General features: G+C 46.4%; 1 protein-coding gene across 1 annotated transcript; it reads left to right on the top strand.

Moving 5' to 3' along the window:
• The first annotated feature begins 11,523 nt into the window (after nt 1-11,523).
• On the top strand, nt 11,524-12,987 carry LOC119405805 (uncharacterized). The gene is made up of 2 exons (XM_049419507.1): nt 11,524-11,831; nt 12,484-12,987. The coding sequence occupies exons 1-2, from the start codon at nt 11,544-11,546 to the stop codon at nt 12,985-12,987; spliced, it is 792 nt and encodes a 263-aa protein (XP_049275464.1). The 5' UTR covers nt 11,524-11,543.
• The last annotated feature ends 514 nt before the right edge of the window (nt 12,988-13,501 follow it).

Genomic DNA, 13,501 nt, shown 5'->3' with positions numbered 1-13,501 from the left:
CTAGTCGTTCGATCACGACAGACGCGCACGTCGACGTCATTATTTCCACCTCCGCCCAGTTCGGAAAGCGCCAACTACCACCAGGAAAATGGCTCCGTCAATGGGCCCAGCAGAGTCGAAATTTCCTCAGTATTAAATTCTTCAATCTGCGCGTCCATCCGAGGCCACAGAGACGTCAGACTATTGAGTTTGTTAGAGGCGCGGCACCACCTGTCAGAGCAGTATTCCGCACTACAAATACCGATTTCCCTCGCACAGTTTGCTGTGGGATCAGGTGCAACTAGCGATTGTAAACAAACGATTAGCTTATTATTTCGTGTATTTGCGCATTTAGCACTTAGAGAGAGAGCTGTGAATTTCTCTCCGCTAGTCCGACGCGCCACCGAACGACCACGAAGTGCTTGCTGGATCACTCGCCAGAACGACGGTTAAAACAACAGCAGAGGAGACCGCTCCGCACGCTATAAAGAAACGCCGCAATCGACGTTACTGTTGAGTTGTGAATTGCCACGGACGTAAAGGACTGAATGACAACGTTCAGTTTTACTGATTTCTGTAGCTGTACGAAGCATAAAGGCGAGGGCGCTAGATACGCGCTATTGCGAGCGTGTTGGGTAAGCGAAGTACCCGCGTTCGCCACAGCCGGTCGCATGAGAAAGTGTGAGAATTTAGGTCTGCTGTTGTTTGGCCTAGCCCTGACGGAGTACTGTGGTAACCGCTACTATGAAGCTCAGCAGAGGCTATGAGCGCGCTGCGTGCCGTGTAACACGGAGTGAGCAGCTGCTAGAGGCAGACTGAAGACGCGTGATACGCACACCGCGACATCCTATATTCCTAAGTTGGTAGTCACCGCACAGCAACCGCGCACGTACGCTTTGAAGACTCAGGGTACCGGTTCTAACTAGCTACACGTGTGTCATACAGTAAATCGTAAAATGTTGGCCGTGACCACCTTCACGTTTGTTTTTGCCGGTGGCCTCCCCTATTGCCGTAGCTATCCGTTCAGGGTTGCCAGGTCTACGAAGAAGAATCGCGCGCACGCTCGGCAATTGACGCTACGCTAAAAACTGCAGCCTCTAAGGCCAACGCGCGATGCGACTAGCCCCAGCGTCCGTCACGCGCCCCGGCTGCAGCCGGCGCGAGATGCGACATGCTGCATTCCAGCCGGCAGTTATCCAGACTGAAGTGCGTCTGTGTCTCTAGTGAAAAATAGGGACGCCAAGTGCGCTCATTGCGCATGGGTCAAGGCGACGTAGTGCGTCGCGCAAGTGCGATTAATGCTTTTTTCGCGTCAACGTAACGTGACAAACCTAGCGTCGCCAACTCCCGCCGCCGCGGGCTACTGCGCTGCAGAACCCCCATTGCGACGTCCGTTATCCACGATGTTCCACGCACCGCACGTGCAGAAAGTACAGCAAGAACCCTTCAAAATCGGTCACAAGTGTTGAGATAAATGCATGAATTGTTGACTCATCGGATACTCATTTCACGAAAAATTACGAAACTCCTTGCGCTGTTACGAAATGACACACACTTCACGCGTCTTGTTTGGCTTTTCAAAGAAGGACTGCGCGTGCCCGCCTTATGGCGACAATAAATACGAGTACTACTGAGTGTGCTCAAATACCAGTTAGTGGGTTGAGCCATCAATTGTAGTCTCTTTTGCAATCGTTCTCACGTGATGGTCAAGTTCGAGCAGTTAATATTTCCCGAGTCACAGCTCGGCAGCAAATTCTTAAGAAATACCATAGACTGTACGTCGGCTATCGAAATTCTAGTGTCGATTAGTGCAGAGTGGCCTGGGTGCGGATGGCTTTTTAGTGTCACGTTCACTTCCAATTACGAGTTAATGTCATGTTCAGTGCAACGTGGTCATGGGTCTGCATAGTGAGACCACGGGGAACAGCTTTTCCACAAGTATTAGCCACGTATCCAAAAAAACATGGCTGATCCCTCTGTCATAGGAATCGGTATAACACGAAAGTGACACGTGTCTTCACAGGAGTACTGCTTATTGTGTAGTGATATATGAGAGCTTGTACAATGTCTATTCGTGTTTGGCAGCTATAGCACCGTTTGACGTGGATGCACCCATGTTGACAGCATGTCTATATCGCGACGACTAACGCCCATGATCATGATTAAACCGTTGCGCACGGTAGCTGACGGTGTGAACATATATTTGGACACAGCGAATCGTGAATCCCGCGTAAGGATGATATCAACAAGCCTACAATCAACATTGGTACCCGGTATGCACTTCTTCAAAGCGTCGTCAATTAAGGAGAGAAACGGCACGGTGTGTGCTTTGGGTAGCCGACGCCTGTGCTCATGCATACATAACACACACTGCGCTTCAGCAACACGGGAGATAGAGGTTCATAGCCTGAGCCGCAAGCGCGTGCGTCCCGCTGGCGTCTGTCTCGCAGGCGCTGCTCTCGCTCCACCAAGGCACGACATTCGCCCGTCGAAATCGCGTCCTTTCTGCAACGCGTATTGCAGCAGTTTTGTTAGTCGGTGCTCTCGTAATTGAAGCAGTCGGCGGCGGAGAAATCCCGTTGGTGCACGTGAGAGCTGCACTACTCCGATGAGCCGACGCACGCTAACACGAAGCCAAAGGCAAAGAACGTAACCAACGTAACTGCGTCAAGGGTGCCTCGGCGACGCCAGCGCGGCCAGTCTACCACTCTGGTATCGAGACGCTTTAACCATGACCTCGAATATCGCGTGCAATCTCGGAGTAAGCGCTAGTAAGCGTCGAGCGTGAAGTTTTACTTCTTTTCACATCTCACAGACGGCGGCACCGCCCCGCTCCGCCTATAGCTCCGCCCGCCGCGAAAGAGAATGTGTGAAAGATATAAGGCGCGTTCGCGCCGTGTCTAGCATCTCCCGAGTTAGGTTAGTCGGTAGAGCGTCAGGCGCTCACCGTCGCGGCCGCAACGTCGTGGGTTCGATTCCCGGCGGGGTATCTTTTTCTTGGTTTTTTTCTTTCTCACCTGTTGGCGTCCATTTTATCAGCGTCATATCCGTGACGGATGTACTTGGTGGACCCCGGCATAAAACACTTTCGTGTTAAAACTTCTTTTGAGTAATGCGAGGGACAAATTTGATTTTGAGAGCTGGAAAGGCGCCTACGGCGCCATGTTTGGGTACCGCATACACGAACGCCAGCGGCTGCGACGTCACGAGAACTGACTATTTGTTTGAAATCAAGGGAACAAGGAAGTAGCCAATATGTAACCAAGTGGCCCAGGCTTATTCACTGCCGCCAACGACCTAAAATAGTCGCCAAAATGGCGCTAAGTAGCCAAACCAGGCAACCCTGATCTCGGCGGCCACGATTTTGCCTTTGGTAGTAGCCCGCGAAAGTGAACACGCTCGTATCCCCATTAGCAGTATATAGAAACGGAAGACAACCATCAAGATCCCATTTGATGATACGTATTAAGACAGTCCAACGCACAGGAGGCGAGAGTTGAATGAAGGGAGAATTCAATTGAAAAGGCGAAAATCGCCGGAGTCATTCGTCCGCGACAAAGCGAGCTTCGTACTACTGATCGCAAGATACATAAGTAAATTGATCGCATATGTAAGTACTTCATCGCTTTGGCATTACGTATACATGGTGCTTCAACAAATGTGTCCAACCTTCCAAAAAAATCAGAAAAACGCGATATTTGTTCGGGGCTTTCAGAATTGCTTTTTCTGTAGCGGCAGGAATTATAGGCAATTCAGGACATCATTTAGGACAGTAATTAAGAAAGTTACATTAACTTTTTAATTAGTCGAGTTAGGTGATTCTGTCAAACGGGAGAATTGAAGTTATTCATGCGAGAAACCCATCCGAGCTTGGAGATTTCGAAAAAGCGTCCTCTAGTAATTGTTGTGGCGTAATGAAATTCAACGAAATGCAACGGTTTTCAACAGCGAAAGCCATCGAATTCGGTTGAATTTCACTACGTAATTATTACTAGAGGCCGCTTTTCGAAATCTCAATGTTGGGGTGGGTTTCTGGCACGAAGAACTTCAATTCCCCAATTTAACACAGTCACCTAACTCCAATAATAAAAAGTTAATTGACTTAACTTTCCTAATTACTGCCTCAAGTCATGTCTCTAACAATCTTAAGATGCCTAGCGCTACATAAAAAGTCATTCACTTATTTTGGACGTCTCAGAAGAATATGGCAGTTGCGTTCTTCCATGTTTCTGTTTAGGTTTCGCCATTGAATGCGGTTGAACTTCATTACTTCGTAATTATTACTAGATGCCACTTTTCCGAAGTCTCAAAGCTGGGTTGGGTTTCTGGCATGAAGAACTTCAATTCTCCCATTTAACACAACCACCTAACTCCACTAATTACAAAGTTAATAATTTAGAATTTTTAATTACAGCCCCAAATAATTTCTTTAACCATCTTAAAATCCCTGTCACTACAGAAAAACTAATTATGTAGGCAGGAATCAAATATCGCATTTTCCTGATTTTTTGAGAAAGTTGGACACATTTCATGAAACACCCTGTATACCGGAATTTAACGCATTTAGGCGCTACAGAACGTACGTCAGAGGGCTTGGCTCTAACTCGATGTCGTGTGATGCTCGCTTGTTTTGCGAGTTGCAGTGCGCCGAAATAACTTAAACTTATTTTGCATTGTACACGCAGTTTGCTTTGATGAGCTTCCTACTTTTCTGAAGCGTGGATTGGCGGAAGAAGTTTTCCAGTTTCTTGATTTTCAGCAAACCGCGCCTCGACACCAACGACACAGGTGGAATTCTATTGTGGCCTATGCACATTCGCTTGCGGACGGCTCTCTTTGTACTACCCAGTTAGCGTCAGGGCTGCGATCAGGGCGCTGGTGGCGGTGTTTTTCGCAGCGCCGCTTGGGTGGAGTCTGACGTCCAGTGTTGCGCTAATCGATGCTCGGATATCTTCGGTAACTTCATAAAATCACCTTCTTCTGCAAACTAATGCTGTATAAAACTCCATTCGAATATGCATTTTGGGATCCATATCACAATAACTTGTTCATTAGAAATGGTACATTTTTCGCTTTATAACTTCTAATTACAATCGGGAATTAGAACTTTAAATTACCTTCACTTGCCGCAATTCCATTCCTTCCAATTCCTCAGAATGAAAAAAACTTAGCCCATTCCAGACAGTTCAATTCCATTCCTGTAGTTGTTTTCATCTCATATGCCATATTTGCATAAATAAGAACATTACACTGTAGTTGTATTGCCAGGAATTTGAGAACGATTGTTGTATATTGAAACTCCTCTTATTTTTTACCAGGTATCCTTCTATTTTCTATTTTCCTCTTTGCCATTTTGATATTTGATATTTTTGTATTTTTTGCTATCATAATCTGGTTTAATCAGGAACATTGGGGGTTATTATTGGCAAGGCCTAATTGTTCCGAAAGAAAGTCTTTCCATGGCAAAAATTTTAAAAAAGCTGCCCGGGAATATAGAAGGCCGGACGAATTTCGGGGGCGGTGGCGGGGGGGCCCGTGCCCCCCTCTTGCCCACGTGCTTGATTCCTGTAATTCATCAACGTAGGACACGCATCTTGATGGTTTTATCGAGTTGAATGAACGAATGAAGAATGAACGCCCCATAAATCTGATGTCGTCGGATGCCTTAAGAATTGCAAAAGTACGTGGCCGTGGCTACGTGGGCTCTCCTGCTTCGCCTGGCTTCCCGAACCAATGCTTTCAAAAGTTTATTCTCTCTCTCACTCTATCTGTACGGAGGGGGAGGGCACACAGTTCATCGTGTACGAGTGTGCTGCTCTGACGTACAGGCCTTCGACGATAGAGTTTCGGGCAAAGGCGCCCCTGTGTCTAGAGAGGGGGGAGAGTATTGCAAAAAGGTGGAGAAGGGGGGGGGCATGAGATGAGACGGCGCGCAAGCTGGTATACGAAAGCTTCAGTGAACACAGGCATCGCGCCAGCGTCAATACGCATCACAACTTGGAGAAGAGCTTTATTGAATATGCGTCCGAAAAAAAAAGTGAAAGGTAGGGAGACAGCAGGCGGCTGGGGCGCCACTGAGGGATAAAAAATCACAAGGTGTTGGGGGGCGGGGGGGGGCTATGCCGCCACCGTAGTTCCACACGACGTATACCAACGGCATAAAACCGCGGTTTTGCGTGAAGAATAGAGACAAAGTTCGGAGCAACACAGCCTATATAAGTTATCATGGTGGTGCGGCTATCTTCGTATCTTCGGAACTGCGTTTTCATAGGCGACTTGACTTTGCACTCAACGTGGCGAACTGCGAATCTGTTTGGGTTAAATGTCATGATTCATTTTTCTCACAGGACAAAAAAAATCAAATAGTTGGTTGCATCTATCGTTTACCGTCATCATGTGGAAGTGCTTATTGCTCGGCCCTTGGTAATTTGCTGCATGAATTATCATTAGAGCAGAAAAATGTCATTATCATGGGGGATATAAATATTAACCTCTTAGATACATCCAACACACTGTTTAATGATTACATTAACTGCCTAAATTGCTTTGGGTATGAAAACCTATTTACACCTCCAACTCGATGTCCCACAAATAAACAAGGTACACTTATTTACCACGTTTTATCAAACCTTCTTACTAACCCTGACTGCGGCGTTGTCGAAGCCTCTGTTACCGATCACTATCCGATATGTGTTCGTTTAAGTTATACTCCTTGCGCTAGTTTCACAGGCTTTACCAGAAAGAAGTTCAATTCAACAAAGTTCATTGAGTTAATATCCGCTACAGACTGGAACTCAGTCATCGCATGCGATAACCTTGAAACTGCCTATAATAAATTTTCAAAGATAATTTCCGATGCCCTTGCAGATTCCACCGTCATATTGAGTTGTAAAATACCGTTCTGACCTCCTCGTAACCCATGGCTATCTAGCAGTTTGCTTGATTGTCTGAGGAAAAAAGATAACCTTTACAGAAAAACAAAAAAAACAACCGTTCAACACTGCGCATCATGATAGGTATAAAACATATCCCAATCTTTTCTGAAAACTACTCAAACAAGCCAAAACACAGTACTATAAAAACAAAATTAAGTGTGCTGGTAATGATGTAAAAAAAACAGTGGAAAGTTTTAAACAATAAAGTTTCCGTTCTTCTTCTTCTTTAAACTCTTTTTTGGGTAGATCCAACTAGAATACCAAAATAACAATGATAAAATCGGGAGAACTTCTTCTCGATAATGCCTTAGATATTGCTAACTCTTTTATTAACTTCTTTTGTACAGACAAGCAATGGGACGACGATCCTCTGACGCAGTTTTACCCACGCATGCACCACAGCTTTTTCCTTCACCCCGTCACACCTGAAGAAATAGTCACTATCACTTCTAGTCTAAAAAATACAGGCCCCTCTCTCGTAAAACTGATAGCAAGTTTAATATCTGAAACATTTTGTCACATAGTAAACCTTATTTTTACAACGGGCATTTTGTCGAGTTCCTTGAAGAAGGCCAAAATAATCCCTGTTTTCAAGAAGGGAGATAAGCGTCACACATCTAACTATCTGCCTATAGCTGTACTTCCATTGTTTAGTAAAGTTGTCGAAAAAATAATAGTAACACGCTTGCCTTCTTATCTGTCAAAATTTAATGTCCTATCAACAAATCAGTTTGGATTCAGGGAGGGATACTTAACTGATTTAGCATTATTTACTTGACAGATAGGATCCGGCAGGCAATTGATGCAGGGAATTTGACTGGGACGCTCTTTATTGATCTATCTAAAGCATTCGATTCACTTGTTCACAACATACTTTTTTGCTAAATTAGAGTCCATTGGAATAATAGGCCCGGCACTGAAATTACTACGTAACTATTTAAAAGATAGAGAGTACATTGTGTCTATATCTAGCACTTACTCACACCCTAAAACAAGTAACATTCGGGTACCGCAGAGATCATTATTAGGAGCTCTCTTACTTTTAATATACGATAATGATATTTCACAATGCCTAAAATCGTGTGACTTTATTCTTTACGCTGACTGCACTACTATTTTCTGCTGAGACACCAACATTGATTCATTTATCTGCAAGCTTAACCACGACGCGGACAACAATGTTACCTGGTGCCGACAAAAGAAACTACAGATTAATGCTATAAAATCTAAGTTCGTCATCTTCTCTTCTAAGCAAAAGCTTTATTCAGGATCTCCATCGTTAATCTTTGCTGCAAACGCAGTTTACCCTACTGACAATGTCATGGTTCTCGGTATCACATTAGATAAGCACCTAAAATTTGATGAGCACGTTTGATCGTTAACAATAAAAGACAGCTTATGGCATTAGAATACTAATTAAAGTTCGCAATTTTTTCAATATAAAACACTATTCTCCCTTTATTACGCTTTCATTCATACGTATAATAATTATTGCATAGCGTCATGTGGAAGCACGTATCTAGTTCATTTATCGCCATTGCACCAGACTCAAAATCAAGCTATTCCCATCATGACACATAGCAGCTACACATCAGAAGCATCGCCGTTGCTCATATCTAACGGTATTCTGTCGGTGGGAAATCTGCATACATACTCCCTCGTAATACTATTCCACAATATATATATATATATATATATATATATATATATATATATATATATATATATATATATATATATATATATATATATATATTGGGTTTATATTTCATGTACTTCCTTCAATAAACTTAGTTGTGAGTTCGCGCCCGTTTGTCTTCTCGCCTTTCGTTTTCGTCTTTTGTATGCGCGCCGAAATGTTTCCAAGAATGTCCTCAAACCAACTCGCCCAGCTCTCCATACTATTCCACAAATCTATGAACGGAAAGCTCCCGTTCCCCATGATCACCAATAGCCAGTATGTGTGATAACAGCATGAACTGAGTGAACCAGTGTGTACTGCGCATGTCTTGTGTTAGAACCAGCACCACCAAGTGAATCGATAAAGCAACCTACCGTACCTACATATACTCGTATCGTTGTGCAATAAAGCATTCTTACAAAAGCTGCTGCGGCGTCCACGTCGGTTATTACACTGGCGACAAAGAACGGTTGTGCCCACACGGGAGGGGCGGCTTTGGCAGAATGGCCATCGGCGTTCGCATCGGTGAGTTTCACCTGAAGAGCAATTCTTCATGGGAAGACTACGTTGAGCGTATCGAGTTATGCTGCGCAGCTAACAAGCTCACAGAAGACGCCGACAAGAGGGCAGCGTTACTGAGTTCCTGTGGGGAAGAGACCTACTCTCTGATAGCCACCCTCGTAAAGCCTCTTAGACCGCCGAACGCCGACTATCAGTCCATCGTAGAGGCAGTGAAGAATCACATCAATCCGAAGCCCTCCGAGCTGTACTGCCAGGTATGTGTTCTCCAAACGAGATCAGCATGACGGCGAGACAGTCGCTGACTATGTTACTGCTTTACGCAAGCTGGCGGAGAACTGTGGATTCAGCGACAAGCAACTTCCGCTTGACATTATGCTCAAGGACCGGTTAGTTTTTGGGATTTCCGACAGCATAGTGCAGCAGCGCCTGTTGGCCGAGAAGAACCTGACCTTTGCGACAGCGTATGACATGGCAGTCACAGCCGAATCTGCTGCAAAACATCAAAGAGCTATCGGAAGTCAGCGTCAGGAAAGCCCAGATGTCACGGCCAAGATAGGCACGCAACGTCTGAAGAAGGGGCAAGAGGAAAAGGCGTCAGGCATGCAGTCGGAACAACGGTGTTTCCGGTGCTCGGGCAACCACGCTGCTTATCGATGCAAGTTTAAAAGCGCAGTATGCTTTAACTGTTCCAGCAAAGGTCACATAGCCAAGGTGTGTCGTAATAACAAAAGTGGGCAGGTGAACCATCAACTGGAAAGTACGGCAAGTTCAGCGCAAACTGAGTATGATGACTTGCGAAGTATTAGCCAAGTAACCAGCAGTTGTCCCAAGTTTATGGTTACCGTAAGCATTGGCGGAGAAACGGTACCGATGGAAGTGGATTCCGGAGCAGCTAGATCAATTATGAGCGAAACGTCGTTCAGAAAACTGAAGGTGGCAACAAGCATTAAGCTTGAGGAAGCACACGCACAGCTCGTAACGTGGACCAAGGAAGGACTAGACGTCATCGGAAAAGCTACACTGCCAGTGAAGTTTAAAGAGCAGGACTGCAAGTTGCCACTTCTGGTGGTAAGGAACGAAGGTAGCACACTACTGGGGCGTGACTGGTTCAAGGCTTTGAACATCAGCGTTACTGGAATTCACAGCATCGGCCACAGTGCAGAAGCGGTTATCGAAAAATTTCCGGAAGTTTTCGGCGAAACCTTTCCCGGCGCAGCCTTACCGCCAGTACACATTGAACTGAAGCATGACGCCCAGCCAAAGTTTCTTAAATGCCGCAGCATTCCTTTCGCTCTTAAGGATGATGTCATCGCCGAGCTGGATAAACTAGAACGTCAGGGTGTTCTAGAGCCAACCCAGTATGCGGAATGGGCCACTCCTGTGGTGATTGTGCGAAAAAAGGACGGTTCGCTGAGAATATGCGGTGACTACCGAAGCACAGTCAACCAAGCGGTAAGAAACAACGTTTACCCTTTACCTACGGGCAAAGAACTTTTCGCAAGGCTAGGGAAAGGCCGTATTTTTTCAAAAATTGACTTGACGCAGGCGTACCAGCAACTGGCGGTGGATGATTCTTCAGCAGATGTGCTCACTATCAACACAGTAAAGGGCCTGTACAAAGTGCGACGTTTGCCGTTCGGTGTGTCCGTGGCACCCGGATTATTTCAAAGAACAATGGATACATTGCTTGCAGGTTTACCGCAGGTGGCGGCCTACCTCGACGACATTCTGGTGGCAAGCGAAACTGCTGAGGAACATCACAAGGTCCTGAATAAAGTTTTCAACCGACTCTCGAAGACCCAACTACGTGTTCAAAGAGCCAAGTGCCAGTTTTTCAAAGAGAGCCTGCAGTACTTGGGACACCGGATAGATGGAAGGGGCACCTACCCGTCGAAAAGCAAAGTCGAGGCCATTCACCAAGCACCTACACCACAGAACAAAAAGGAGCTTCAAGCCTTTCTAGGTATGGTGAATTTTTACAATCGTTTCCTAAAAGGCCGTTCTGAAGTTGCTGAAGTGTTATACCGCCTACTAGACAGTGACAGTACGTGGAAGTGGGGCGAAGAGCAACAGCGAGCTTTCGAAGGACTAAAGAAGCTGCTGACGTCAGAGTCACTTCTAGTGCACTACAATCCTGATGCACCATTAATTCTGTCTTGCGATGCATCCCCGGTGGGCGTAGGAGCTGTGTTGGCTCACAGAGGTGCTGAAGCGCTAGAGCAACCTGTTGCTTACGCGTCAAGAACACTCACTAAGACGGAGCGTAACTACGCCCAGATTGACCGCGAAGCGCTCGCCATTGTGTGTGGCGTGCGTCATTTTCACCAGTACATCTGCGGTCGACCATTCAGCATTTTTACCGACCACAAGCCATTCTAGGCATCTTTCAACGAGATAAGCAGATCCCGGTAGTTCTGTCACCGCGTATGTTGCGCTGGTCTTTGATATCTGCTTATGAATACAAATTGGAGTATAGAAAGACGCAAGATCACGGAAATGCTGACTGTCTTAGCAGGCTGCCAATACCCGGAGACCGGCCAGACATCGAGCCGCCAGGCGACATCCTCATGCTGGAACCAGTCGAGTACCCGCCTGTGAGTGCAGAAGACGTCGCATCAGCCACTCTACGCGATCCTTGTCTGTCCAGGGTGAAGAAATGGGTCAGGGCCGGCTGGCCAGAACAAGGTGTGCCCCCAGAGTATGCCGCCTATCAGGTGAGGCGCAAAGAATTGTCACTGCACCGCGACTGCCTCTTGTGGGGCAACAGGGTGATACTGCCAGACGAACTCAGAACAAATGTTCTTTGCATTTTACATGCAAATCATCCTGGCATCACGGCCATGAAAGCTCTGGCAAGATCATTTGTGTGGTGGCCGAAGTTCGATGCTCAGATCGAAGATTTTGTTCGTCATTGCCAACCATGCCAAACAAACAGGCAAAGCGAACCCAAGACGCCTGTCCACTTCTGGACGAAGCCCGAAGGTCCATGGAGTAGAATCCATTTAGATTTTGCCGGGCCAGTACAAGGTGTTTTCTTTCTTGTTGTCGTGGACGCACTTATCAAACTGGGCTGAGATCGAAATCGTGCCATCGCTTCACTCGTCAGTGGTGATCGATAAACTACGCAGGATGTTTGCTTCGTACGGATTACCGGAGTTGGTGGTTTCGGATAATGGGACGGCGTTTTCAAGCCAAGAAATGCAATCTTTCTTGAGGCGGAACGGTGTCCGTTACATGTATACAGCGCCATTACATCCCGCAAGCAACGGAAGGGCCGAGCGCATGGTTCGCGAACTAAAGTGTGCGCTTCGAAAGCAAAGCCAGGGCACAGTGGCGTGTAAAGTCTCTCGTTTTTTATTCAAGCAGCACTCCACGCCACACACGGAAACCGGGAGAACGCCAGCAGAACTCATGCTGGGAAGGAGCTTCCGTTCTGCCTTGTCAAGCATGCAGCCCGACGTCGAAGACGTGAGGTGTACGAGACAGCCAATGTTGACGTTCCAGCGTGGTGATCCTGTGTACGTGCGGAACTTCTCTCGTGGGCCGAAGTGGCTAGCCGCGTACGTACTGAGGTCCTTAGGCCACGTCATGTACGAAGTTCAAACTACGAGCGGTGCGATACACAGACGTCATTGTGACCATGTGCGCAGAGCATGGAAGTCTGCTCCACCAGAGACCGCTGACCCTCACTTCCAGTTTCCAGCGACGCCAGCTACGGTGACCAGATCGCCTGTGCGAGAAGCTACTGTGCCAGCAGATAGTGGGCCGACATCGACTGTACCTGATACAGCGCAAGCATGCCGCCGCTCTACTTGGCACGACGACCTGTGCTCCGTTATCGCATTGACTGCTAGGGGGGGAGGGATGTGATAACAGCATGAACTGAGTGAACCAGTGTGTACTGCGCATGTCTTGTGTTAGAACCAGCACCACCAAGTGAATCGATAAAGCAACCTACCGTACCTACATATACTCGTATCGTTGTGCAATAAAGCATTCTTGCAAAGCTGTTGCGGCGTCCAGGTCGGTTATTACAGTATCCTTACTCTTTGTCCACGCGTTTCGCTTCCACCAATAGCTATTTATTGCCGAAACCCAAAACTAATTATGGTAAGTTCACCCCTAACTTCTCAGCCACACAACTCTGGAACTCATTACCATGCCATGTTAAGAATCTTTCCTATTTCCACGCATTTAAATTCAACCTTCGGAATTATCTGCATTCAGCATAGTCATTTCATCATCCCCGCTTTCCTTGGCAATCTTTAAATAATCCAACTATGTTACTGTGTTAATACTTCGTTTATTTGAGTGTTTACTTTGCGTACATATTTAGCTGCATTAAACATACGTTTGTTTACTCATTTGTTATGGAAGATCCCCT

The sequence above is a fragment of the Rhipicephalus sanguineus genome, chromosome 9 (genome assembly GCF_013339695.2).
Source record: "Rhipicephalus sanguineus isolate Rsan-2018 chromosome 9, BIME_Rsan_1.4, whole genome shotgun sequence".
In the NCBI taxonomy this organism is placed as follows: Eukaryota; Metazoa; Arthropoda; class Arachnida; order Ixodida; family Ixodidae; genus Rhipicephalus; species Rhipicephalus sanguineus.
This window is presented reverse-complemented; position numbering and strand designations above follow the sequence as displayed.

Excerpts from the sequence above, each read along its gene's own strand:
- LOC119405805 (XM_049419507.1), top strand. The coding sequence starts at position 11,544 with ATGTTGCGCTGGTCTTTGATATCTGCTTATGAATACAAATTGGAGTAT. Across the intron at positions 11,832-12,483 it reads CAGAGTATGCCGCCTATCAG|CACTCCACGCCACACACGGA; the intron begins GTGAGGCGCAAA and ends TTATTCAAGCAG.